Below are 27373 nucleotides of genomic sequence, written 5' to 3'. Positions count from 1 at the left end.
TGTCCGTCTTACCCCCAGCCCTGGAAAAGGGAGTAGGGGAACAGTTCCTTTATGGCATCTCCTTTGGTAATGGGGTATTTGTGACCCCATTGCACACGGACAAATGATGGTTTGGGGAAGGAGATGCTACTTGGTCATTTCCCGCTTGCTGGATAATGGCACTTAAGAGGGTGTAAGGAAGCAGTTCTCCCCTTTGCCATCATCTCATTAAGGCTCCTGGGAGCAGAGGCGGGGGAGGCACCTGTTTCATGTGGGTATCTGAATATTGTTGAAAACAGAGCAAACTCCATGCGGGGATTTAAAAAAAAACAACAGCCAGCCTCTACCGAATGAGGAGGGAAATACTACTGACAAAACTTTGTGTATCAGGCTGCATTATAAAGAAGAGCATGACACATCCTTCGAGTCTAAAAAGCACTGCGAGTCCTCTAAAAACTCTGGTGATTCAAGCAGATACATTGCTGCAAGCATTTTTCCTGGTGTGTTAATGGCCTGAATGGCATAGAAAAAAAATTCTCGGCTGTGTGTCATTATCAAAGTTGGAGACATCTGGGTTACAAGAGTTGTGTTTGCAGTAGAGGAGCACTTTAAAGCTGAGGTGTGTTCTGGTGGGCAGCTGCTGAAGATCAAACAGGAACTTGCCTTTTCCACCCACCTTGTCTTAATTGAGGAGTTGAAAAACTATAATCGGTTGGGGTCCCCAGAGCCCCCCAGCCTGGGGTGCGGCGTTGGCCCTGTCACCTTTAGTATTGAAGTAATTCTCTCCGTGAGGTAGTGCCCTCCGTGGAGCTCCGACCCCTCCCTCCCTGTGTGCCTCAGTTTCCCCCTCCCGCTCTTCCCCTTCGTTACTGGCCCTTTAAGGCCCCGCCGCTCTCCCCGAGGGGCGGGGCTTGCTGGCGCGAGGGGGCGGTGCCGGCCGCGGGGTGAAGGCCGGAGCCCACTTCCGCCAGTGGGCCGGAAGCGCGGCGGAGCGGGCGGCTGGGGAGTGGTAGCGACGGTAGCGACGGTAGCGGGCTGAGGTGAGCGAGGAGGGACGGGACGGGGCCGCAATGGGGCCGCGCTCCCCTCCCACGGCCGCGCTCCACGCCGCCTCCCCCGCCGAGGAGGCCGGGTTCCCCTCCGGCTCCCTTTTTGTCTCGGTCCCCTCACGCCGCCTGAGGGGAGGTGCTGCCCCACTGGGCCGGGCCTGCTCGGCGGGAAGGGAGCGGCGCGTTCGGCGGCTCGGGCGGGCCACGGGGCGGTGGGACTGCGCGGCCGGGGCGCTCGCGAGGGAGCTGTTGGTGAGTGCCCGGGAGTCCCCGGGGCGGCGGGGGCGGGTAGAACCGGGAAACAGAAACTGCCGGCGCTCGGGTGTTCGTGTGGGCGGATGTCGGCACTCACCGGCGGGCAGCCGTTATTAAAGTGTGTCGGAAGCAAAGCGTTACAGGTAAAGGGGACTTCTCGCAGCTGAGGTTTGCGTGTCTGTGTGCGGTTGTTCAAGTAGTTTCCTTCTTAATGCGCGTAGGTGGACTTTTTTTACACCTTTCGTTGCAAAAAGGTGCGATAGATGTTGTACTGCCCCCATTTGAGTGCCAGAATGGTTTCAGGTGCAAGTCATACTTATCCCTTCAGTAAATGCGTGTTCAGTATAACGTGTGTTAATCTAAGTCATAAAGCGATTCTTAATCGATAGCGTGTGAACTGAGCCGCTTTCTGATGATTACTGTTCTGCTGTAGGTCTTTGAAGTACCGTCGAGACTCGGGTCCCAGGGGATGGATTGTTGAAGGAGCCGCGTTGCTGTGCTGCACTCGGGCGCGTATGGCTGAAGGTCGGGACCCCCTTCCCCCCCCACAGGGCAGCTCTCTTTTCTTTCCCACCATGTGACTTGCCACACCTGCACGGCAAAGAGCTTCCTTTTCCAAAGGTAAACACCACAGTTGCTTTTTTTCCCCCCGTACATACATACAAGGAAATTTATGATTTTGCTTTATCTAGGTTTTCCTTTTGCATACAGAAGCAATTACCGTTATTCCTATAGTTCAGTGTAACATCCCATAGTTAGTTCAAGTGTTCATGCTTTTCCGGTATTCTGTTGAGTTTTTCCGACTAGCAGGATCTGAGATGACTGTATTGCTGCTTAGTGAAGAACTTTTGTTTTTAGAGGAAGCAGTCTGTGGTGAGAATTTTATGGTGCTTTCTAACTATAATAATGAAGACAGGAAAGTTCTGCATAAATATCCTTTGCATTTGACAACAGGGATTTGTTGACCTATAAATTTTAGCATGGGATTAAGAAAAAAAAGCTAATTAAATTTTGTACTCCCTAGACCTAGATTCCACAGATACCAGTAAAACATAATGAACATTAGCACTGTAGTTCTGGAAAGCGTGCGTTAAGCGTGGATGAGGTTTTTTTTTTTTGTATGTAAAGTGAATTTTCACACGTTGTTTTGTAGTTTGCAAATTATGTAAGTTGACTTCTTTTTGGTGCTTTACTTTTAATGTTTGTCATTCAGCAAACATTTTTCTGTAACTTTTTTTAATGCTTTAATTTGTATTTCTTTATTTAATTGCATACGCCTATATGATATAAGAACATCCAAGAACACATGCTTTTATGCTGCCGATGAGTTACATAAATCCTGAAACTCATCACACTTGAAAATTAAGTACTATTGTGGCTGAAAGGAAGTATTTTGCTGCTTTCAGTCTTTGGACTTAACGTTAATTCCTTCTTCTTTCCATCCAAAGAATGAGCACATGTCGATGGTGTACACCTAGTGGTTCTGACACCACTGAGTTCCTGAAGAGCTATGCTTCTAAACAGTTGTCCCAGGAAGATCTTGAAGCATCCAACGATGATCTCTGTTACTGCCTGGAGTGTGTGGTTGAATACCACAAAGCAAGGGAAAAATTGCCATGGTTGCATGAGGTAATTAAGATTTGGCCCCGGCGACTGAGCGGGAAGACTTGGAACTGAAGGAAAACTTCAGAAGAAGCTTTTGTCGTCCAGCCGCAGTGTAGGGGGGAGTTTTGTGCAGGGGTTGTATTCTCTTGGCTTTGGGGGATAGTGTATGTTGTTTTTTAACTGTCTGCTTTTTTTATATTGAGTTGAGCTGATCGTAAAACAAGAGGACCCTCTTGTTTTGCATATATTCAAATTGGTGAGAATTAAAACAGTAGTGGGAAGTTGCTGACTAGATATTACAACTTGAATTTTATTCATGCTGCGATGGTCTGATATCTGGAAAAAAGAACACCTGTCACATAAACTAACAGCTCTGTTTCTTTATGTATTTGTTCACTTCCTCTGGCTTCTGTTCAGCTTTGGGTTTGTTCCTCTTTGTGTGCTTTCATTTTTCATTGGTAGTTTTCTACTATGCTTGAATTTCAAAGATCTGGTCTTGTAAGCCTGTGAGATTTTTGTGATTACAAACAATCAAAAAAGTTACAAACCGCTTTATTATAAGCCTTTTATAATTCTCCCTCATTAGTATCCATTTTTGTGTTTTGGAAAGCTTATTTCCCCTTATGTGTATATGTATGTGAAATGAATATTTGTAGCTAATTGGTCATAATGCAGATGTCTAAAAGGTTGCTCTTTAAATTAGTCAGCTAGATTATCTGAATGGCAATCCCATCTGAGTATAATGGAGCGATTGGACTGCTGACTGTTAGCTGTAGGAAATAACTGTGGTTTCTAATGGAGGTTTGGAGCAGTTAATTTAGATGAGTAATGTTAAGTGAGCTGAATCCCCTACGAGTATTCAGCAAGTCAGTTGGTGTGTTTGCATTGTTTACATTCACTCCCTTCCACTTGATACATTGCAAAATCTGCGATAAGGCAAGATTATAAAAATGCTTTTCCCATCTCCAATATGATAGTTTTCTGTATTGTGCACTTCTTTATGTTGGCCAGTGGAACAAAGTTTTGTGACTAACCTATGGCCTGAAATAATTATTAGAACGGTGTACGAGTATTTAATAGAATTATAAAAACGCTCCTGGTTTCAATGCCACTCTCTTAAAAATGATTTTATAATCTTAATTCTGAAGCGGGAGTTTTGTGATTTGCACAATCTGAATGCCATGTGAAAACTTTATTGTTTCACATTGTGCTTGGAAAGAAACTTTTCAAAATGAAGCTGTAAGTTTTGAAAGTGTAGTCAAGGCTTCTGAATGTGATAATAAATGTCCTTCGTTGCTTACTTCACAAATGCACATTGTTTGATTATTTTTTCCCCTCTGAATAGGTCTTGTGGGAGTTGGAAACTTCCCGTCTTGTTGCCCACATTGAGAAATCCATGAGTGAAGAAGCTGGAGAAGATGATGAGTTGTTTATAGTGGATGAGAATGGAGAGACACAGCTGTCGGGTTATGTGGGCCCGGATTTTGAGAATAACCTGCGAGTGCCTCTTCTAGAAATACTGAAATATCCATATCTGCTGCTGCATGAGAAAGTCAGTATGTATCTTACGTATACAGTTGGAAAGGCATGATACCGGTTTTACTGAAGGAGGTGAAAATAACAAATAGTAGTGAAACTGAAGTACCAGTGTATGTTTGTATATGTATTTGTATTTATTTTTACACTAAATATTTTATTTTGCTTTGTGAGTGTATAAATTAGTCCTTACTGTAACTGTTTGTCTGTTTAGGTGAGCTGTGTGTAGAAGTGCTCTGTAGAATGGAACAAAGTCACAGCTCCTTTCAGGTCTTTGAGAAATATCCAGGAATTTATCTCTTTTTGGTACACCCGAATGAAGTGGTAAGTTACTTTTCTGTTCCACTAAAACTTAGTTTTAACTAGCAGCAGAACAGATTCTTATTTTTAATGAAAAGAATATGAAAATAGCAGAGTTCAGAATTTTAAGTGTTTGATTTTCTGTACAGTATATATATATAAACGAGATTTCAGTAGGAATATAGTTACTCTTCCTTTGCAAAATTTATAGAATCACTTCACTTTTTGCATTTAATGGGGAGAAGTTAGAGGTGTTCAACCAAACTTTAAATTTATGCCCTATACTCACAAATGGAATTCGTCTAAAGTGGGCCAGGGTTTGTAACTTAGTGTATCAATCCCCTTGTCCTTCCCTTCTCTTTCTTCATTTCTAGAAGCTTTCACATTTTAGCCTTAAAAATTGAAAAAGTGAGAATAGTGTAGTTACTTGCAAGAAGAGATGCTCAGCATAGGCTTTCTTTGAAATGCCCTTTAATCGTCACTGAATTTTGTCTTTACGAGGAGGCAATATTGTGTTTTAATGGATTTGTGTGTTAAGTGGTAGAATAGCTCAAAATTCTGGAGATTTTTTTTTTGCCTGTGGCTGAATTCGTATGGAATATTTTAATATTGAACAATCCGATCAAAAGTTCATTTGAAAGCGTAAACAGGAGAGCTCCATCCTTTATGATATTTAGAAGTGTCAGCTGATCTTAGTATCATTCATGCTACTGTACACAGCAGAGGCTGCTTTCTTTTTGAATCCAGTTTCTTAAGAAAGTAACAAAATGAGAAATTTTGGAACACTGGAAGTGTCTAGATTGAAAGACTTTACAATTGCAGTTGTTACCAACAACAATTGTGGGGCTGCACGAGAAGCTGGGAGGGGCACCCCAACTGACCAAAGGGATATTCCATACCATATGATGTCATGCTCAGTTTATAAAGCTGGGGGAAGAAGAAGAAAGGGGGGTACATTTAGAGTTATGGGGGATGTTTAGAGTTACGGCGTTTGTCTTCCCAACTAACCGTTACGTGTGCTGGAACCCTGCTTTCCTGGAGATGGTTGAACACCTGCCTGCTGATGGGAAGTAGACAACGAATTCCTTCTTTTACTTTGCTTCCACGTGCAGCTTTTGCTTTACGTATTAAAATGTGTTCATCTCAACCCACGGATTTTCTCACTTTTACTCTCCCGATTCTCACCCCCGATCCCACCGCAGGGCAGTGAGCGAGTGGCCGCGTGGTGCTCAGTTGCTGGCTGCGATTAAACCATGACATTTTTATTGATAGGCGATGTTTCTGTTTTAATCCTTAGATTCGTCGATGGGCCATCCTAACGGCAAGGAATTTAGGGAAGGTTGACAGGGATGATTACTATGACCTACAGGAAGTATTGACTTGCTTGTTCAAAGTTATTGAGTTGGGGCTTTTTGAGAGTCCAGATATTTACAGCTCTTCAATGATTGAAATGGGTAAACTCATCCTTCTGCCATCTCACTTATATGATACTTCCAACTACAAGAACTATTGGCTAGGTGAGTATTTATGATCAGAAATGAATTTCTGCATGTAGTCTCTCCCATGTTGTAAGTACTTCTTTCAAGTCAGAACCCTGATGTTTCACAGGTGCTGTTTATTTTGGGGCATGTCAAATGGCAAAACTGAGCACTGCACAACTGCAGTAGTGAAGTAGTGTTTATTTAGTTTCACGTTGCTGCCGATCTCTTTGGTCAAGCGTTACACTGGTAATGGCATTTGGAAGATGATCCTTGATTTGGTGAAAATCAGAACAAATTTTTGCAAATATATGGTCAGGTTGCTTGCTTTTTCATTTTTGTAGGAATTTGTATGTTGCTAACAGTGCTGGAAGAACAAGCTATGGACTCCTTGTTACTGGGCCCAGACAAACAAAATGATTTCATGCAGTCTATACTTCACACCATGGAGAAAGAAGCAGATGGTAACTAACTTTGATACTGAGATTAAGACAGTTCAGAGGCTATTTTTCATCTTTATCAAACTTCCTTGTTTAATTGAGTAAATCTTTAATAGTATAACGCTGAGGTGATTTTAATTGAGGCTTGCTTATCTTCTGGAAGATGACCAATAATGCACAATATTTGGGCGATACTGACAAATAGTGAAAAATTACATTCAAACAAACTGTAAGTGGAGAAGGAATGGCAAGGCTTTGCTTAGGGCTGGCATAGAGGTTTTGAGAGGAAAAATCTATAATTTCTACCATATTGTTTTCACTTAATGTACAGGTCGTATGGGAACGTGCGTTTGACTGTGGCATGAAGCTTGAATTTTGAGTCCTAAAATAAAAAAAACCCTTCTGAATTGCTGCTACTTGCTTAAAATTTGACTCTTCTGTCCATATGTTTGGGACTTTAGATTTTAAACTAGTAGCCCTTGGGCCATTCTTGTAGGCCACATGCCATGCCATAGCCCAGGAATGGCACATGGGCTCGAGAGACCAGGGCTGCCTCTTAAATGACCAGATCTTTATAAGCATAGCATGGTATGAGGATGTGATATGAAGAAGGAAGAACACACTTGAAGGAAAGCCAATTGCTTCTAGCTTAAATTTGATGTATAAATTGTCATAGCTGTGTAAATAGTACCCACTTCTTAGAAGAGCAACTGCAAAAATCAGTGTGGAAGAATCCATTTCATAGAGCTGGGAAATGTTAGTAATAGTTATCCAGGTTCCTGTTGATTTAGGGCTGTATAAGGAGCAGTGTCTGTACCGATAAGTGAGGTTGACTTTTTTTTCGTCCTTTTTCTGGGTTAAAAAGTATAGTTGTAACTTACCAGAATATGTATCATTATATTAGTATTTAAGAAAAATCAATGAAAGACAGCTACTTTCAACTTCAGCTTAGTCTAAGACTGTACAGGACTCTTGCATTTCAACTCTCCCCAATATTGCTGTTATGTTTCAGATGATTCTACTGACCCCTTCTGGCCAGCGCTGCATTGTTTCATGGTTATTTTGGATCAGCTCGGATCTAAAGTATGGGGTCAGCTTATTGATCCTGTCCAAGCCTTTCAAACCATTATCAACAGTGTGAGCTACAACAATGAAATAAAAAATATACGCAGTAGCTATAAGAGGTCAGTTCTATTAAGAGACTAGAACAGTTTTATGATTTTAATACCAGGTAGCATAGTAGCTTGGTCTTGGTTTTCTTGTCAGTGCTGCATTAATTTGTGTTGGGGGAGGGAGATGCCAAGTAAAAAAATCAGGTGTTGCCAACTTCAAACAAAGAAAAGGTGAAGTAGGTCCCCTAAAATTGTGAGGTTCTTTCAAAAAAATATATGCTCACTTCTTTTTGCCTACTATGATGTTTGTTACACTTTTCAGGATTTTTTTCCTGAATCAGGAAGGCGGCTAACTGCTTAGTGCTTATTTCCTGCTATAACCAACTTGCACTAAGTTTAACGAAGATTGCCACGTCTGAGATTCTTTGTAAAATTATGGCAATTCCAGAATTTTCAGTGGATGATATGTTTTAGATTTTATTGTGGGTCTAGATGACAACTGATTTGAGTTTACTTTTATCTCATGTTAAGTCTTAAATATTTTACAAGTTTAGATTTGCTTAATGGTACCGTATGGGAGTTTAAAAATTTTAGTCCTTTCAGGGCAGGTAATAAAGTGGCCCTTAGTAGCTTGGATAACATAGTGAAAACACATAGCAGGCATCAGATACTGTTTTGAAACATCTTGTCTTCATATGCTTATATCCTAAGATGAAAAGGTAGCTTTTGAGTCACTTCTGAGTGACAGTGTTGTCAGTATTGAACAGAAAGTTAATTAGGTAAAGCGTTTGTTCATTGTGGAAGCGGTTGGTTAGTTCACTGCTAGGAAGTCTAGAAACAGCTTCTACAGAACAGAATTTTGTTAGGTAAACCTGGTCTCCATCTTGTGGCATGCTGTGCCTTTTAAGGATTTGATAAGAATCCAGGTCCCAAGACTTTAGGAACACTTGCTGTTTTTGAAAACCGAAACTGTGTGTAATTTTAAAAAGTTGGTGGAAAATAGTACCTGAATAACCATGCCAGTCGTTTACTGTTTTCCTGTGATATATTTTTAATCAACTTTGAGTGACAATGTCTTAAATGGTCAGTATATTTATCCGCACACGGTCTGTTATAGATAGCTACAGATACGTATGTATGGAATGTTACAGAGAGCCAAGGAAGGCCTATTAAAGGAGATTTTTCTGTAGTTAAACAAACTATTTGAGTGTGGTGTTCAAATAGTTGCATACAAAATTTATGAGTATGTAGCCGTGATTGAGCTGCCTTTATGCATAGAAAATTCAAAGAAAATGGAATTCTTCTGGATGTTTCTTCTAGGTAGTCAAATCCATGGCTTAGTAGAAAGCTCCTTTTCCCAAGGCAGTCACTTCCCTGCCTCTTATGAGCAGGATAGAACAAGCTCTACAACTTTAAATTTGATGTCTTTTCATAGGTATGTTTTGTAACTAACAAGTTTGAATAGTCACATGGTCAGTATCTGACAAGTGAAATCTGTGTCTTGGCCACCTGGCTTTCTTACAGTTTATGTTAGTTGTGTGGAGTCTATAATGATTTGTATTTCTTTTTAGGACAAAATCTGAACCAGAGTCAGACTATGGTGATGACATGGTTACTTGCAGTCAGATTGTGTATAATTATAACACAGAAAAGCCTCAAAAGGTATTAAAAATATTTTATTTCCCTGTTCTTTGAACTCTGATCTCTGAATGACACTGTGACTTTAAACCATCTATAAAATACAAAGAGGAAGATGCTCTACTTCTACTAGTGGTGTTGTAAAGAAAAAATATTAAATAACTTCTGTTGCTGTTGTGTACTTTAAATAGCAGCTAGTCTGGTCGCTTCTTGTTTACTTGGTACTTTCAGGCTGTAAGAGGAAAGAAGAATGGGTTTGTGAATTGGATAGAGATGATTTTAAAGCCCAAGAAATCCTATCAAGATTGAAACAAACATTGGTACCTCAATGAAAACTCTGCATTCAATTTAAAAGAAAAGTTGCTGATAGAGTTCTTGTGTCTTACTTTTTGTTTCTCAGTATTCTAAACTAATATATTGAGTACGGAGTAATGAGGTATGCATGCATTGATGTACTTTCAAATGTTAGACCATGCTCCGAAATAGCGCCATTTTTTGTTGTTATAAAGCAGAAGGAACATTTGTGAGTGTGTTCTCTTGATGTTGGTGCGTTGTATTTATGAAATGTCTTTTAAAGGCTTTAAATGTATATTTGATTATCTGAAGTTAAATTATGTCTGCATAACAACATCTTTGGAGGGTTTCACAATGATTTTTTAAAGGAAGTACTACTTTACACTTACTTCATAGGTTACATTTTAGGAAATGAGTTCCTTATACATGTGTTAGTTTGATTTTATTTTTTAAATTTAGATTTTGACTTATATTAGGATATAAGAGATGCTATCATTTAATCAACATATATTTGAGAGAAAGTAACCTTGATGGGCAGAAAAAAAAGGCAAACTGAACTGTGCAGATATGTGTGATGAGGATGATGTGTGGTGAATTTATTTTTCAGGATACTGGATGGAAGGCTGCCATTTGTCCAGACTACTGCCCCAACATGTATGAAGATATGCAAACACTGGCTAACGTGCTTCAGTCTGATCTTGGCAGAGATATGCGTGTCCATCATAGCACGTTTCTGTGGTTCATCCCTTTTGTTCAGTCGCTTATGGATCTCAAGGACTTGGGTGTAGCATATATAGTAGAAGTCATTCACTACCTCTGCTCGGAAATTAAAGATATTCTCAATGAAAGAATCCAGCAGTGTGACAAAATCTCTGAATTTTTTCTGCTGATCTTGGTGTCCATTATTGAACTACACAGAAATAAAAAGTGCCTGCATTTGCTATGGATTAGCTCCCAAGAATGGGTGGAAGCAGTGGTGAGATGTGCTAAGCTCCCAGCTGTAGCATTTACACGGTGCACTGAAAAAGCGTCTGGACACTGTGGGAGAGGTTTATCAGCAGCATCTTTACAAGCTTCTAACTCTGTGCAGCATGCCTGTGTGCAGCTGATACGCAGCCTTCTTAGAGAAGGCTATCAAATTGGGCAGCATTCTCTTTGCAAGCAATACCTAGACAAACTCAATCTTCTTCTGCGGGGAAATCTATCTTTAGGTTGGCAGCTGAACATCCAGGAAACCCAGGAATTACAAATGTGTTTAAAGCAAGTTATAAGAAGTATAAAGAGCAGAGCAGTGAATACCTCTGTGCCTGTAGGAAACAATGCAAACTCCACAACTTTGCCTACCGTTTCTACAAAGCAAGAGAAGAGCGCACAAGATGATGGAGGCAAGATGAGCGCACATGGTAGTGGTGACCTTAGTTCACCATTTGCTGTCAAGAAGGAAGGCAGAGATGAAGATTGTCAAGAGAACCTTTTCCCTAGAACAAAGAGTGCCTCAGAAGAGGAATGTAGAGGTGCATCTAAAAGTTCAAGATCTTGGACATCCACAGAAGGCCTCTGCGTGAATATTAAAAAGGAACTTAATGACTTCACAACTCAGGAATACGACTGCCCACAGAACTCTTTGGCAACAAAAGTATGTGGGAAAGTTCAGGAAAGTAGGAACAATTATCTTGTGGCAGGGAAATTTGATACAGATAATCAGCACTTTAATCCAAATGCCCAGCATTCAGATTTTGGAAAAGGTGGAGAGTTGGCAAACAAATGTGAAGCAGGATCCATAACACCAGTGCGTCTGGCTACTCAAAGTCATATTGGTTCTCCAGAACATGTTTACAGCTCAGATACAAAGGAAAGCAATACGTCTCCTAGTTCATCTTCAAAATTTAAAGTAGATGCACATAGACTCTCAAGTTTGAAAAGCAAGATACAGAAAATTGGATGGCTCCCAAAAGTATCGCAGCCAGCAAAGCCACGTGACTTGAAAAACTGCAGTTTAGCAACAAGTGCTTCAAAAGCAGAGATGGAGCAACCTAAGTTGTGCACTGGCTATCCGTGTACGAGCAAAGATTGTCATAAACACCAGACTGTGTGTGAAAATGAAATCTCTGTTGATACTCCATCTTCAAGGAGTTGTGAAAAAAGCGCCGACAGTGCTTTTCAATTCGAACTGGCCCCCACTAAACAGGTGTCAAAAGAAACACCACTAGATCGCATTAGCTCCTTTAAAAATGAGCCTGGTGTGCAGGAAAATAAAGATGATGGTATTTTGCTTTCAGGGATTAGTGACACCTCACTGAAAAAAGTATCCACTGAAGAAAAATCAAGTTCATTGTTGAAGTCTGTGTTTAAGACAGACAGTGACATACAAACTTCAGACTGGGAACAGCCTAATTTAAATGACTTGGTTAAATATGACTCTAAAGATCAAATTTCAAAGACATTCTGTATGGATAAAACTTCAGCAAATGGTCATGTTCCACCTAGCTCTGAAAACCAGAGTGATATATCCCACGCTGCTGCTCCGATTAGGCCACTGTCAGTGAAGTGTGAATCAAGTGACAGGTTGTTCAAATTTTCAAAATATTTCAAGAGAGAAAACAATTCGGTAAGGAAGAAAGAGGAGGATTTTGTGAAGATGGTTTCTGAAGATAATACTTCGACAGACTCCCAGGTTGACAGAGAACTCAGTAAATTATCTTTAGCTGCGTATGCCAAAAGTGTCAATTTTCCCTTTGATTCAAGCCAAGAAAGCTCAGTACATCATAATGTGGGTGATATTAAAAGGAAAGTGAAAGGTGCTGTAAGATCTTCCAATGATGGCCAAAGTACTGAGTCTCCCTGTGATGCAGATTGCCTTGACAATCAAGTCATTATAATTTCAGACTCTTCTGATGAAGAAGTAGTTGTGGCTGACAAGGAGGAAACAAAAAAAATGAATGAAAATGTGTGTCCTGAAAAGCAACCTTCAACTTCCAGCAGCGTTTCTGATAGTAATACCAAATTGGAATCAAAGACGCCGCCAAGCCCTCCCGTGTCACTGGAAGACTGTGAGTCTCAGTACTTTGAATTTGAAACAGAAGGTGATGTCTTTTCGGTTTGGCAAGATACTCAAGCATATAGTATGGAAGCAACTCAAGAGTATAAACAAGGTAACGCTTCAACATTGGTTGATGCTAGTAATTCAGATGGCTTACTGCACGATCACACAAATGAGTGGGGCTATGATGTGGATTACATAAGTGAGGATAGCACGGAAGAAAAAGCAAACTTGGTAGAAAAGCAGATAGAAAATATTCCTCATCAGAAAGAAGCTGGTAATACAGAAGTAGTAACTAATTCCACATTACAAGAATCTATTAGTAAGGGAAACACAGAAGATCAACTGGAGAATTCTGCAGACAAAGGTGCTGCTACTGCTAAAGACTTCACCCTGGACTCAAAATTGACTGAACCCAGAGCATCTACATCAAACATCTCGTTAGCTTCAAAGCTGGCACTTAAGAAAAATAGCACGAGCCCACGGAAGAATATAGCAAAATCTAAGGTAGCAGGAACTATCCAAAGAAGTCCTAAAAAACCTGTTCTAAAACCAGCACAAAATAAAAAACTACCTCAAAGTACATCAAAAAATTTTCAACCTGTCAGGTCGATGCCTGCTGTGATTCCTCCAAGGAAGGTTAGGCAGTGTCCTGCACCAACATCAACTGTAGAAAAACTTGGTCTGAAAAAGGCACCCCGCAAAGCATTTGAATTATCCCAGCGCTCCTTAGAAAGTGTAGCTCAATTGCGCAGCTATGGTAAAGCCGCAGGGAGGGTTGCACAGAAACAGAAGATTAAGCAAATTGCTCCTCAGAATTTGTCTGTAAAACATAATAAAAAATTTCTAGCCTGCCAAGACCTTCAGTTTTTGAGGCAGACGAGGCCCAAAAGAAGTGTCAGAGTGAAAAATCTTGCAGGACGTTCTGAGAGTAGAAACAAAAAAGTTAGCAAAGTGGATGCAAAATCTACGGAACAAAAGCCTAAAAGTTTTCAACTGGGATCTGTTGAAAACCAAAGAGAGAAAAAAAGGGAGGAGACTGACTCTCCCTCTGCCAATGAGAGAAAATTTGAAATCTCCTCTGTGGAGGAGGAGACGTGTCTCTCTAAAATGCCTATTTCTTCAGACTGGAGCAGAAAATCAGAGGATAACAGCATGATGGCTCCTCCTGCGCCTATGGATTCAAGTCTCTCTTCTGCTGCACTTGTTGGAGATGATAAAGATGAACCTTCAGGAAAAGGTTGCATTGTCCAGCCCGAGGGTGAGAAGACAACTTCAAAAGAAAATGGGTCTAACCCAAATGAAAACAGTGAAGATGACGACGATCTGTTTTTAACTCAGTTAGATCCTGTAGATATGGAATTATGTTCGGAGGAGGAAAGTGTTCAAGGTATTGCTATAGCTAGTAAAAAACCTGAGGAAATGGATACTGCTGAAAGCCTTCAGCAGAATGAATCCTCGACTATTGTGAAATGTAAGTACACAGACTGTATAGAAAAAGTGGAAAACCCAGGAGAGTACTGCAGTAAGCATGCAGCCACCAGCTCGGGAGGAGATCACTTGTTTGCCAAGCCTTCTCTCCTGCCACCTTCTAAAACAGGAAAGCCTTCCACTACCAAAATTTTCAGCTCAGCAAGTTCTTCACGGAATGCAGCCTTCAGCAAGGATCTGGAAGGTTTTAAGAAACTATCACCAGCTTCAAAAAGCAAAGTGAATGCAGCAAAACCAGTGGTGGCCAGGCCATCAAATGCAAAGGCTATACCAACTGGAAATCAAACATGCAAGTCTCCAAGTTTCAGTAATGTACCTCAACCTTCTGTTTCTAGAAATGTCCTCCAGCCGCAAAATAGACAGAATGACAACGCTTCAAATATTTACAGCAGACCTGCCCGAGAAGCATATTATTCTTCCTTTTCTGGCGTTCAGCAGCGTGATCACAGTATCTTTGTTAATGCAGTCCTAAAGTGGACTTACGAAATGTTTGTGAGCTCCAGCCAGTTTGGACCTCCAAGCAGCCTCCTGCACTCCTTAGTAGCCTCTGTTCCTGTCCAATTTCATGGATACAATGACTATTTTAATACGTTCTTCCCCTTGATGATGCTAAATGCCTTTGAAACAGTAAGTAGCTATCTGCCTCTTGGCTTGTTTTCATAAACCCTAGGCGATTTTACCAAGAGATTGTAAACTGGTTTATGTCCTCTGTTTACCTTCTGAAAACGTTAGGATACAGATCTGAATAGAGGAATGAACTGGGGGAAATAATCTAGACTTTTTTTTTTTTTTTGGGTGCTTTTTTTTGGGTGCGCATCCACAATAGCATGCAAATGGAGGGAAAAAGGACATGGTTCCTCTTTCCTTATAGTATATAAAGCTAAACCCAGAAATCTTTAGGAAATGAAGGTCTTTCAATGACAGTGTCTGTAAAACGAGGCTAAGAACCTAATGTTTTGATTTATGTTGAGAGCTTATGTGAGAGGATAGGTTAATCTGAGAAGTATTTTTTTTTCTAAACAGTTTAACTTTATAGTTTAATAGTGAAAACCCCATGTTCCTTCAATTAAAGTCTGTATGCTTTCAAGTTCAGTCATTGCATCACTTCTCCCGCAGAAATAGGGTAGAAAATGAAGTCAATACTGATAATACTGATATCTTAAGGTAAAAATGCAAGGCAGGGGGAACCCACTTTTATTTCAAAGAGCTTTATAAGAAAGTGTGTTAAGTGGGCGGTGGCTGGGGAGGAAGCGCTTTTGTTTGCCCTGTGTGTCTATATGTAATGTATATGCCTATCTTAAAAAAAGAAAGGAGTAAGACTCTTTAATGTCTTGTATTTGATGGTCTGTTAGCTTTCTTTTATTTCTGCTTAGCATGCTTGCCCTTTGAATCATGGTAAACTATTCTTCTGATACACTAGACCTTTTAAAGTATTTTTACGTAGCTTTTACTTTCCAACGTGTAGCTGGCACAAGAGTGGCTAGAAAAGGAGAGAGGAAGAGAGAAGAATTACTACTTCTACTTACAGAACTTCAGTGCTGACTTGAATACAGCAGATTTTACAGGTAAGAGTTTTGTGGCTTTTTTTTTTTTAAAACCATCTTCTATTTTTCAAGTAGACAATGCCTTATAATGACCTAGCGCTTACAGATAGATTTTTTCTTTTATTTGCTTTAAATACAGAAAGGATCTTGAATTTGCTATTTTACAGAATGTACATAACAGAACTATGGATTTTGCAGGGAATTTGTGCCTTAAGTGTTCAGTGCAAAAAGTTATTTGATTGCTGTTGGAATACTTTCCATCTCACTCATTTGGCATTTTGTTACAGCTTCTTTTGGTGAATAAAATAATCCTTGACTTGCTCTGTTTTTATACAATACTATGTTCAGGCTTAAGAGTGCAGGATGAAGTTAAAACTCTGCAGTCTTTTGCTATAGCTTTTAATAGCTTTAAAAGTTAACAGATGGATATTACTGAAGTATATGCAATACGTTAATTGCAGTTTAGTCTTCTATACAGTATAGTCAGAAAGTAATTGTAGCCATTTTCCTTTTAATGTTCTAATTTTAAAATGTATTCTGGGTAGCTCATTTTCAAGAAGGTGATTTGGCAAAGCAGCTTCATCCAAAGGAGGACGACTTAATCTTTTTGGTGGTCCAAAAGAAGAAAGACGCCTTTGGAGAAGAAAGTGAGATGGAGAACCATATAGTGAATCACGTTGGTCTTGTGACACGATTTTCTCGTGCATCTGGCTGTTTAACTAGTAAGTAAATGGGGTTGAAATAAAAGCGGGATTCTTCTTGGTACTGTAAAATGCTTCTTCATAGCTGGCTGTTGCTTGTTGTAGCATGCCCCTTACCTCAGAGGCAGTGGGGTGGTTTTTCCACTGTAGCATGTCTGTTCTGTGCTAGAAGCTTTGTAAAAAGCCAGGAGCTGGAGCTACAGACCTCCTTTCCATGCATTTTTCTAGGGACTTCCTCCAATACAGGTGTTAATACTTTGTGTAAGAACAGAAACTAATGATGAGTAAGTGCTTTGCATACATCTTTAGGAGCGCATTGCTGTAAGAGACGAAGTGCTGTGAACTTCAGTGGTCTCACTGACTAAAATTTTCACTGTCTTCTGGAACTGAAGTTGTGTGTTACCAAGAATCAGGATTAATGCTGTCTGATTCAAACTGTGATCTGAGTTGTTTTACAGAGTACTGGCTGGTGGTTTTTTGTTTTTTGTTTTCTTCCTGGACGTTTTTGGGGGGTGGAGGGGAAAGGGTTTTGGGTTTCTTGCATTGGCTCCTTGATAATAGAAGGCAGCACCTGGTTCTGGTGAATTCTTTGAGTGACCTGTTTGAGTATCTTTCAGTTAACAATTTGGATATTCTTTTGAATTAACAACTTGTGATTTTTTTGTGTTTTTTTTTTCTCTTTCCCCTTTTATTAGGACAAAGGGAGCAGCATACCGTCTGTCATCTTTCTGTGCAAACTCGAGGCAATTTGTCATTCTTCATAAATAAGCAAGTGAAGTGTGTGGTGGTTGGCTCCCTGGTGACCACACACCGAACTTTCAAAGGTCTACTACTATTGAGCAGGAGTCCCCTGGCTAAACCCATCATAAATCCAAGTTACAGTGACTTCTGTCCCAGAGATTTCACCACAGCTTCAGAAAGCGCTGTAAGTCCTGCAGCTAGAAGTGGTAGTTGGAGATGAAAAAGTAGGCATTTAGATTTCATGAGTTTTGTGAAACTGGTTTTGCATGCTGTTTTTTGAGATGACCAAGTGCAAACAGACAAGTTTTGAAAGCAATAAGGCACTGTGCTTTTCAGAGTCGGTTGATTGGGTGGATAGAGAGGAGTCTGAATTTGCTCAGGTGTTTCTGCTGTATTGACATAGATACTAGTAGTGCACTTTGAGCAGCTTTCAGGTTTTTTTCATTACTGGAGAGGTGTCTGTTCAGGAAGTAAGGTGTAGTATGGAAAAGGTAATGCAAAATAAAGGTGTGTAGAATAAATGAAACCTTCATTACAGCTTTCGAGTCAGGATTGGGTGTGCATGTAGAGCAAACTTAGAATCAAAAGCTTCCATGCCCTTAAATTTTTGGAGTTGTAGCTAGTGGGGTGGGGGACATACTGAAAATACATAAAATGAGCATGGAAGATCTGATCAACATTAAGTAACTAATTATTTTTTTCTGTTCTGTTTTTCTGTCTGTTCCTTCAGGCATCGGATGTGAATGAATACAATGAAGGTCAAAAGAGAGCCATTGAGACAGCTTATGCCATGATAAAGCAACATCCAGGGCTTCCCAAGATCTGCCTCATCCACGGACCACCTGGAACAGGGAAATCAAAAACTATTGTTGGACTTCTGTCTCGTGTTTTGAGAGAAGTAAGTGAACGTGACGTGATCGTCGTGTACTGGTGTTTGGTTTCCCAATGGAAGTGAATGATAGCTTAAACTAAATGGAAGTGTAGTATTGGTAATCACTGAGGGTGTAATTCATTAAATTGGCTTAATTAAATCTGTGTAGGGTGTAAAGGTGGAAATAATACCTTTTGAGCATCTTGTAAAACACTTAAAAGTAAAAAGTACTTCCTACAAAGTAAAATCAGGAAAACAGGCACAATCAGTAGTATAAACACTTGGCTACATAAAAAACCCTTAATATTTTGATGTATTAAAGAGTGTTATTTGGCCTGTCCCATTTAATGGTTTTCATATTAGCATCCAGTAGATTCATCAAGTACATAATTGTTGAAGGGAATTTATGCAAATAGCATTAATACAGTTGACTTGTCCAAGTATGGCATACCTTAAGAGATACTCAAGTGCAGTAGTCCCCATACTCTGCATGCTGATTAAGATGTGTGTACAGTCTGGCTTTTAAATCACAAATTCCAACAATCTAAAGAGCCTGTTTTGGTTTATTGTTAATTAATCTACAGAACACTAGGAATGAGAAAGCAACTCAAAAAACAAATTCCAAGATCAAGCCAAACCGTTTTCTAGTTTGTGCACCATCAAATGCTGCTGTAGATGAACTCATGAAAAAGATCATCGTTGCATTTAAGGAAAAATGCCAAAACAAACAGGAGCCTTTGGGTATGGTTTATTTTAAAATTCTGTTTATATGTTAAATAGACAAAACCTGAAGGAGAAACTGGAACAGTTGATTACATATAATACTTGTATGCTACTCTAAGCAGCTTTTTTCTCTTGCAGAACATGACTGGTACCTCCTCATACTGTTAATAATTTTAATGTGCTTTTTTAAAAGGTGTATTAGGTATTGGTTTTTTTTTTTTTAAAAGTAAACTGCACTTTGTCATTATATAGACATTGACATCAATACCGATGTTAATTCAGTATTGACTTACCGGCTGCATTACCGATTGGTACTCAGTAATTTTCTAACTTAGGAATTCTGTAGATTTTAGATAAAGAAGCCTGAGGGAAGAGGTGGTTCAGTTAATTCAAAGTAACATTCCTAACTGCTAGCCACTAGTGAAATGTAGGCAATGTCTCCTTTTTTTTTTTAAGAGTTTGGAGTTACTGATTTATTTTTTTTTTTGTAGCTGCATTTAGATAAGTGCAAATAAATTGTTGCGAACCCCTGAAAAGCAGAAAAGGAAAAGCCTTGTTTGATGTTTAATTTTTTTTCTCTCATACCACAGTGCAGAGATGACTGGAGCAATCTATAAGTATTTTGACTCTGATTTTTGTAAACAGGAAATTGTGGTGATATCAAACTAGTGCGACTTGGTGCTGAAAAGGCAATCAACAGTGAAGTCCGGGGATTTAGCCTGGATAAGCAAGTTGAACATAGAATGAGTAAGTAACATGTAAATCAGACTTTTCTTCGGTCGTCTTTAAGAACTTGATGATGATTTACACTTGGGACTGTGTGTCCTTCAGGAAGGAAGGAAGATCTGGTAAAAGATTTTTCTGCGATAGTGATTCATAAGCATTGTTTTACTCTGTCTTAGTGGGAAAGTGTTAACTTACATATGGCCTAAAATCTAAGCAAAACCAAAGAAATAAGCTTCTTGTTTGGCTTTTTTTATTTTTTTAAAAGAAATTGTAATAAATGTATGTAAAAGCCATCAATTTAAAGTAATGTGTCTATGCAGCATTTGAGAGCTACAGTTGGAACCAAGTCTCATTATCTTTGTTTTACAAGATAAGACCCTAATAGAAAAAACTAAAATGCAACAAAAAATAAATTTTCCATTTGTTCTTAATAAATTAAGATGCATGACTGAGAGCAAGTGTTATTGTAACATAGTTTTTCTATTCCTCCTGTATTGTTTGCCTTTGTTTTATTATAGAACGAATGCCATCTGACTATGACCAGGATATTCAGAAAAAAAAAGCAGCTCTGGATCAAAAGCTGGACATGCTGTCTCGTCAGCGTGCCATGCACAGATGTGAGAAGAGGGAGGTAGTAAGATAATAGTATCTTTAATCCTGTTTGTGTGTGTTTTTTGTATTCATAACTGAATACAGTGAGTGAAGAACTCCTCCTTTTAATGCCGTGTCTGAGCAGTAACTGTCTCTTCACCTGCTTTTTCAACTAATGGAAATGCTGGTTAGCACTGTGATAGGGAATGAGGAACTTTACATCAGGATTTTTTGTGTGTCTAGTTATACTGGTATTTTCAGCAGGTCAGTCATGCCGCTTCTTGCTCTAGCGCTCAGTAGTCTTCACTCGGTTCTATCACCAGTGTAACCATATTTATTAAACTTAATGATTTAACTTGTGTACTTCAAAGCTCTGCTTGACTGGAACAAGTAAGATACCTTGCAGTCTGAGATTTCGGGATGTGTGTTGCAGTGACGTTTTCAATTTTTTTTGTCTAAAATTTAGGCATTTGTGCTCAAATTACAGATTACTGACGGTAAAGCACTTTCCCAGTTGCACAGAAATGTAGAGTGTAGTATTGTGTGGAAAGTGTAAATATATTGACCATTTTCTAAGAAACTGATCTGCTTTTTCAGACATGTTTGATATTAAAAGACTGAACAAGTCTAAATGTTTAGGAAATTAATTAAGGTATGGGAGGAAAAAAGGTATATGGGAAATGTGTGTTAATTATTCCTGATTTTATTTCTCTTTCCCCCCCATCTAGAGTCAAATGTTAGATGATGAAATTGCCAGACTTTCAAAGGAGAGACAGCAGCTTGCTTCTCAACTAAAGGAGGTAGGAATTTATCTTTATGGCAGCTCTTTAATAAACATCAACTAATCTATCTATATACTTGATGTCCTTTAATTGTGGTGGAGATTTGGTTTTGGTGTGGCTGGGGGTATTTATAAAGTAGTAGGTAAATAAAGATCGTGAGCTAAGTTATGGTTAGCCTAGTGTGAAATCCACGTGCGCTCTGGCTGCATAATGCAAAAAACCCAGGTGGGAATATTGACTCTCACAGTTCATTTTAAACAAAATGTATATTTAGCAAAGAAGGTAATAGAAACGTGCATGTCCTCATGTTCTAGGATGTGTCTTCATCACTGCTTTCATGCCCCTTACAATCCTCCTGGGATTGAGAGATACTTTTAAATATTTTTAAGGAAAGCAACAACTGGAAGAATTTTTTGTGTGTGTGGAAAGAGAGAGGTTTGAAAGTAGAAATAAGCACTGATAGCAAAATGAGTAATTAAGGCTGAGTAGCATGAACCATGAGATGAACTGAAGGTTCGTCTTTAACAAATATATGCTGACTCTTAATGGTCACAGAGGCTTGGAGTCGCAAATGTGGTGGCAAACTAATCTTTGCTTGCAGTTGCTGTGTGTAGATTGCATAGCTGGAGAGATACAGGAATACTTCTTTCCCGTTTGCCTCCTCAAAGGTGGCGTAATTTAAAGTAAAAGTATGACTTCAGTTAAGCAAACTTTTGACTTTCATTTGTAATGGTGGAAATAGTTTTGTTGGGATGACGTATTACGCGTGATCTGTTTGGCTGTTAGAATTGTCCAGGCAGTTACAAATTGCTCTAAGGTGGTTCAAGAGAACTAAAAGAGAAGAGGAGACATGGTGTCCTGTTGTATTGAAGGTTCGGGGGCACTCTCAGAAAGTACAGACGGCTATCATCTTGGAGTCCGACATCATCTGCTGCACACTGAGCACAAGCGGAGGAAGTCTGCTGGAATCTGCTTTTTGGCGGCAAGGACTTGATCCTTTCAGCTGTGTCATTGTGGATGAGGTCAGTAAGGCTATTTAAAACTACAGCATGTTCCACCTCTAAAGCTTTGCCTTGTTCTCTGCTTAAGCTACTTGTGATTCTTTGGCTGCTGGTGTAATATATTGTGGGTTGACTGTCCCGTCCCCACCTTTGAACTGATCACGAGCCTTTCCTGCCGCGTAGAGCCTTAAGAAGAAAGAATAACTTGTAATTGCTTCTTTTTCTGACTTGTTTGGTGCTCTTATGGCAGATGGCTTTTACTTAAGTCATGGCTAAAGTGTGGCTCTTGCTGTAGAGGTTTCCAGATGGTTGTGTTGTATTTCTATCTGCTCTGCTTATTTAGTAATAAAAGAAAACTCTGTTTGGAGTCTTTTTATTAGGGGGGAGAGAGAGAGAATAATTTTTCTTTTTTTTTTTTTTTTTTTTTTTTTAGAAGCCCTAAAAAGCATTTCTGAGTTATTCTGGCTCTGTTACAGGAAATTTAACGTACTTCCTCCAGTCCTTTGCTTACAGCTTCTACTTTTTGTCCTGTTTGCGTATACAAAAGGCAGGGCAGTCCTGTGAAGTTGAAACACTGATTCCACTGATCCATCGCTGTAATAAACTGGTCCTTGTTGGAGATCCCAAACAGCTTCCTCCTACTGTAAAGTCAATAGTAAGTGTTCAAACTGTATTTTTTAACGCTATATAGTGGATATAGTGTAAGAGTATCTACAGAAAGTATGCATAAAAAGAAAAAAGATGCTTCAATGTCAAATCATGATGTGTATCAGATAATAACTTTTGCCCTGCCAGGTTTAGTCTGTGTTATGTGGAGACCATAGCAATACTGCCTTCAAATGTGTGCATAAAACTAATACAGATGCGTGAGTGCAGCCTCTGTAGACTTTCCCGGCGTAGCTTGAAACTGATTTAACGCACTGTTAAGAATAGCTACGGTAACACAAACTTCGGTGCAACTCAGCGCTTGGTTTGTGATGGATGTTGTGTTGCAGGAGGCTCTGTTACGCGAGCTTCAGTCAGTGTCGTATTCCTTAAGGAATGGAGCATGAACACACCCTTTTTGTATGAGGACTTCCTCACCCTGTGGGTGTGTTCTGTGGATGAACGTATAGGTTCTTGTATCCAACTGTAAGGAGGAATGTTTTAAACATCTGATAAAGGAAGGAGGAAAACAAGGGTGGCTTGTCTAGAAGGGTAAATTGTCTGGGGGCTCTGTGCATGTTTAATGAGGTGCCACCTGGAAGATCTTGCTTTTTGTTGTTGATGTTTTTTAAAATTTTACTATGTTGTGACTCACAAAGGAAAGTTGTCTTGTTGAGGACTACCTGACAAATACTCAGATTTATGAAGGTGATCTGTAATGAAGTAATAAGACTAACACAAATAGAAAACTGTAATGCGAGTAGCTGTCATTTTGTCAATGATTTAGAAGTTTACAAGAAAATACCAAATAGTTTTAAGTCCAAAAAGCAAATTCCTGTTCTTAATTTGGGACCTAGTCATTCTCATGTTTTCCCTCTGGCAGAAAGCTCAGGAATACGGGTACGATCAGTCCTTGATGGCACGTCTGCACAGGCACCTGGAGGAGCAAGTGCAGAAGAATGTTTTACGAAGCCTGCCAGTTGTGCAGCTGACACTGCAGTACAGGATGCACCCTGACATCTGCCTCTTCCCATCCAATTATATTTATGGCAGGACTCTAAAGACTGACAAGTGAGTGTATCTCTGTTCTCCTTTCTGAGCAGGGGGTATTTCAAAGAAGCCTTTTCGTATCAGGATATTCCTTTGAGTCTAAAAAGTTTTGAGGTTGTGGGGAGGATAAGATGCTTAATGGGAGAGAACTTGCATTCCAACGGCTAGTGCTGACTGTGATACATAAGTTAAGTAGATCACTTAAAATTGAGTGTACTTAGAGTTCATTTTCAGGCCTCAGTGTATGCAGGTACCAGTGAAAATTAAGGACTTTGGAAAAAAAGCTGGAAGTTGCTTGTATTTGATAACCATGGTGTAAATAAATGAGGTATCAGTTCTTAGAATTTCTTTATGGTTACCTGGTCGTAAAAAATGTTATTTACAGAGCAACAGAAGAGAACAGATGTTCTTCAGAGTGGCCATTCCAGCCCTACCTTATTTTTGATGTAGGAGATGGTCGTGAGGAGCGAGACAATGAGTAAGTCCTGCGTTCTACTCTGCCAAATTTAGATTTACTGAGAATTAATTACCTGCAGAAGACTTGTCATCTCTCCTCTATTGTTCCCAATATACATTAAGTAACCAGAACTGCATTTTCAACTTGATTTGATTTAATTTTACAAGGAACTTGTTTACTAAAGCATGTGTTAAGTATTGTGTTGTTTTTTTTTTTAATCTGAAACTGGGTGGGTTTGATCCTGGTTTGACTATCTGCTAGGTGCCAGTGAATGCCTACACGAGCTCTGATGGCTCTAATAACAGTTTCTGAGTTCCCAGTTTATTTTCTTATCAGTGACTTTCCTTTCACAGCTGCACGCTGAGGTAATGCCAGAAGGTGTCAGGCTCAGTCCTCCCTTTTACCTAGTCTGTAAGGAAATCAAAGCTATGTAGTTTTAAGGGAATGTTAAGTGCAGCCTGTCCCTGCTAACACTTCTTAGCTGCTCCACACAGCCTGCTTGCAAAGTTCTGTGTGAAGGTGGCTGCAGAAGTTCAAGACCGGGGCTTTGACTCGCAATCCCCCTACAAATTGGGCTGAAGCATTGACTTTGAAAGAGCCGTCGAATGTGTTTCTGCAATGTTTTCACTCTATCTCGTTCAGCTCTTTTAGTAATCCTCAGGAAGTGAAGCTGGTGATGGAATTAATTAGAACAATTAAAGAAAAAAGGAAAGATCTGGGTCTTCGTCGCATTGGAATAATTACCCCTTACAGTGCACAAAAAAAGAAAATCCAAGATCAACTGGACAGAGTGTTTAAGAATAACAGGTAAAAAGAACATGAATTTTCAAATGGGACTTGGCTCTTGCATGTTAGTCCTTTGTTTATCCTCTTAAAATAATGGCAAAAACTCAAACGTTTTTCTGTACTACTAAAATCTGTACTTTGTCATTGCTTTAAAGGGGGCATGCAGGCGTGCATTTAAAAGAAAACCTCAAATTCCAAGCTACATGGCCCTGAACGGCTTTTCAACAATGATGCTGGCCTCAGAAAAGCGAATCTGGCTTTAGGTTCATACATTGAATCTTCTCACACACTGAAGCAGAAACTTACCCTGGGTTATTTTGACAGCTGATCATTAAGGATGGTGTTTAGGCTATTTGCATCAGTGTGTTGCTTAAAAATTCGACTAACATAACTTAACAGCTTGCTAATTCTTTCTTCAACAGCCCAGGAGAAGTAGACACAGTGGATGCATTCCAGGGACGAGAGAAAGACTGCATCATAGTGACGTGTGTCCGGGCAAACAACACTAAAGGGTCAATTGGGTATGTTTCTCTTCAGTGATTTGCAAATCCCATTTCCAACGACACTCTGGAGATAGTAATTTTATTTTTAATATGACCAGTAAGAAAGTGATTAGAGAACAAGTCACTACAGCCAGCAAATTAAAGGGTATCTTAATGCATGAATTAATGTTACTGGTTCGAGATCTCTGAACAAAAGGGACATGGAAACACTAAGTATTGTGTTCTGCGTTGCGCGCTGAGGGATTTGCATGGATGCCTTAGCCTGTCACTGTTCCAGTTTGGCAGGATTGGTCTTGGGAACTTGACTCTTTGCATTGGTACTGCAGCAGTTATTTTTCTTGTAACTTTTGATACATGTTGTAACTTTCTGGATGCTGCTCTTTTTAAAATTAAATCAATTTTCTGTGACTGTCACTATCCTATTAATATAGCATTCTGTTAAGGTATTATTGTTCACTAGTTAAATGTGTCGCTAGGAACGTGATACAGATGAGCTGGATCTTTGACTTGTAAGTGAAGGCACTTGTCTTTTGAATTAGGAGGTTTGCAGGAAGATTCAAGATCACAAATTCGGTAATTTTATATGGGTTTTTCACACCTGAAACAGAAGGAACTAGATACTGGGTGTGCTGTTCAACCCCAGACTGCTACAGCAGTTGTTGATTTGTTTCTTTAACTTACTGGTCATTTTAATTTAAAAAATGGTAATCGAAACGTGCCTTCTTATAGTTCATCGGCTTTTAAGTCAAACTGTGGGAAGCCTTTCACATAAACAAACATCTTTGTTTTCGCACACCAGGTTTCACTTAAGATACTTATGTTTCTCTGATACTAACTTTCTAATTGCTAGATAAAGGGCTCTTAATTGTGCTGATCCATGCTACGTTGGGAAGAGAAAGAATCCAAATCCTATAGTAAACAACAATGATGCTTTCTGGACGTTTCTTAATTTGGTTGATGGAGTTTGGAAACTGAAGGCAGCTAGAACCTGCCAGTTCTTTTGGCTGACATGGGACTTTTCTTCCAAAAGAACAGATAGAAGTTAACTTTCCAGCTTACTGTGGTGAAGGTTTATATAGTAAAGCTTTGGCAGTCTTAGCTGTACATACTGATGACTTGGACATCTCTGTTTCAAGGTCTGGTGTCATTGCCAAGGTGTGATGGGAAAGTTTACATCCCCCTTACCTATGGTCTTGTAGCTGAGGAAAGTATTTTGGTCTCCAAGGTTGCTAGTGCAGCATTAAATTTACACTGAAAGTAACTTGCAAAGGGAGGAGGAAATTCTCCAAGAACTTACAACGTATTTTTTTTTTCCTTTCCTGAGAAAAGAATCTTCTTGTCTTTCAGGTTTAAAAGCTGTTAGAAATATTTATGGTCTTTCCAGGTCCCTTCCTCCCCCCCACCCCAAGACTTAGAGAACTCTAATATCTGTGCTGCTGGAGCCACTCCCAACGTCTGCTTTCTGCCTCTCTTATCTTTTTTTTTCCTGTGCTGCCCAAATTTTCTGGGGTGGCTCTGGGGCTTTTGCAGTCTTTACTGCAGGGGTTGTGAATTTGAGAAGAGCAGGTATCAGTGCCGTGCCCACAGTACCAGGCGTTGATGTTGGGCCTGTTCAAGCTAAGGTGTACAAAAACTTGACTTTGTATTGCCAACTTTGTTAGTATAGAATAAGCTGTGGGCGTTGGGAGCTTTTTCATTAGAGGAGAAATAGTTGATATCAGTTTCACAAACTTTTTTTTTTGAGTTTTGGTAAACAAGCCCTAACAGAAATCAGCCTTTAAGAATATGCTAAGCATTTGTTTGTTTAGGTTTCAGTACCTTGATTTCTGATCTCACAAAACCAGACTAGACAGTCATGTTTGGACTATGAAAATTTTCTTCTGCAAGGAATATACATTTCACTCTTGAAGCATGACAAAGCAAAAGTCTTCTTTCGTGTGCTTCTACTGCAGGTCACCTTTAAAATAAAATATTCATGTCCAGCGTTCAGTATTTCAGTAGAAAATTTTCCCATTAATCATGGCAAGTATTATTA

The 27373-nt window shown here is 39.6% G+C and overlaps 1 protein-coding gene across 6 annotated transcripts in view; it reads left to right on the top strand.

The window, feature by feature from the left end:
• The first annotated feature begins 932 nt into the window (after positions 1–932).
• Positions 933–27373, top strand: part of SETX (senataxin) — a 31308-nt gene continuing 4867 nt past the window's right edge. Inside the window, exons 1-24 of one of the 6 annotated variants that reach the window (XM_054220236.1) lie at positions 933–1019; positions 1717–1904; positions 2732–2912; positions 4234–4444; positions 4639–4748; positions 6022–6241; positions 6547–6666; positions 7655–7826; positions 9326–9416; positions 10294–14844; positions 15683–15782; positions 16307–16483; positions 17158–17387; positions 17934–18101; positions 18659–18815; positions 19443–19544; positions 20042–20154; positions 20843–20914; positions 21769–21918; positions 22445–22552; positions 23426–23613; positions 23978–24070; positions 24692–24856; positions 25258–25356. In XM_054220236.1, the coding sequence (XP_054076211.1) occupies positions 2733–2912; positions 4234–4444; positions 4639–4748; positions 6022–6241; positions 6547–6666; positions 7655–7826; positions 9326–9416; positions 10294–14844; positions 15683–15782; positions 16307–16483; positions 17158–17387; positions 17934–18101; positions 18659–18815; positions 19443–19544; positions 20042–20154; positions 20843–20914; positions 21769–21918; positions 22445–22552; positions 23426–23613; positions 23978–24070; positions 24692–24856; positions 25258–25356 (7577 nt within the window). In that variant the 5' untranslated portion in view covers positions 933–1019; positions 1717–1904; position 2732. The other 5 variants (XR_008469261.1, XM_054220237.1, XM_054220241.1 and 2 more) reach the window with 5 other exon arrangements.

Source organism: Rissa tridactyla, chromosome 14 (genome assembly GCF_028500815.1).
Source record: "Rissa tridactyla isolate bRisTri1 chromosome 14, bRisTri1.patW.cur.20221130, whole genome shotgun sequence".
Classification (NCBI taxonomy): Eukaryota; Metazoa; Chordata; class Aves; order Charadriiformes; family Laridae; genus Rissa; species Rissa tridactyla.
The sequence above is the reverse complement of the archived record's forward strand: the minus strand, read 5'-3'. Positions and strand labels throughout refer to the sequence as shown.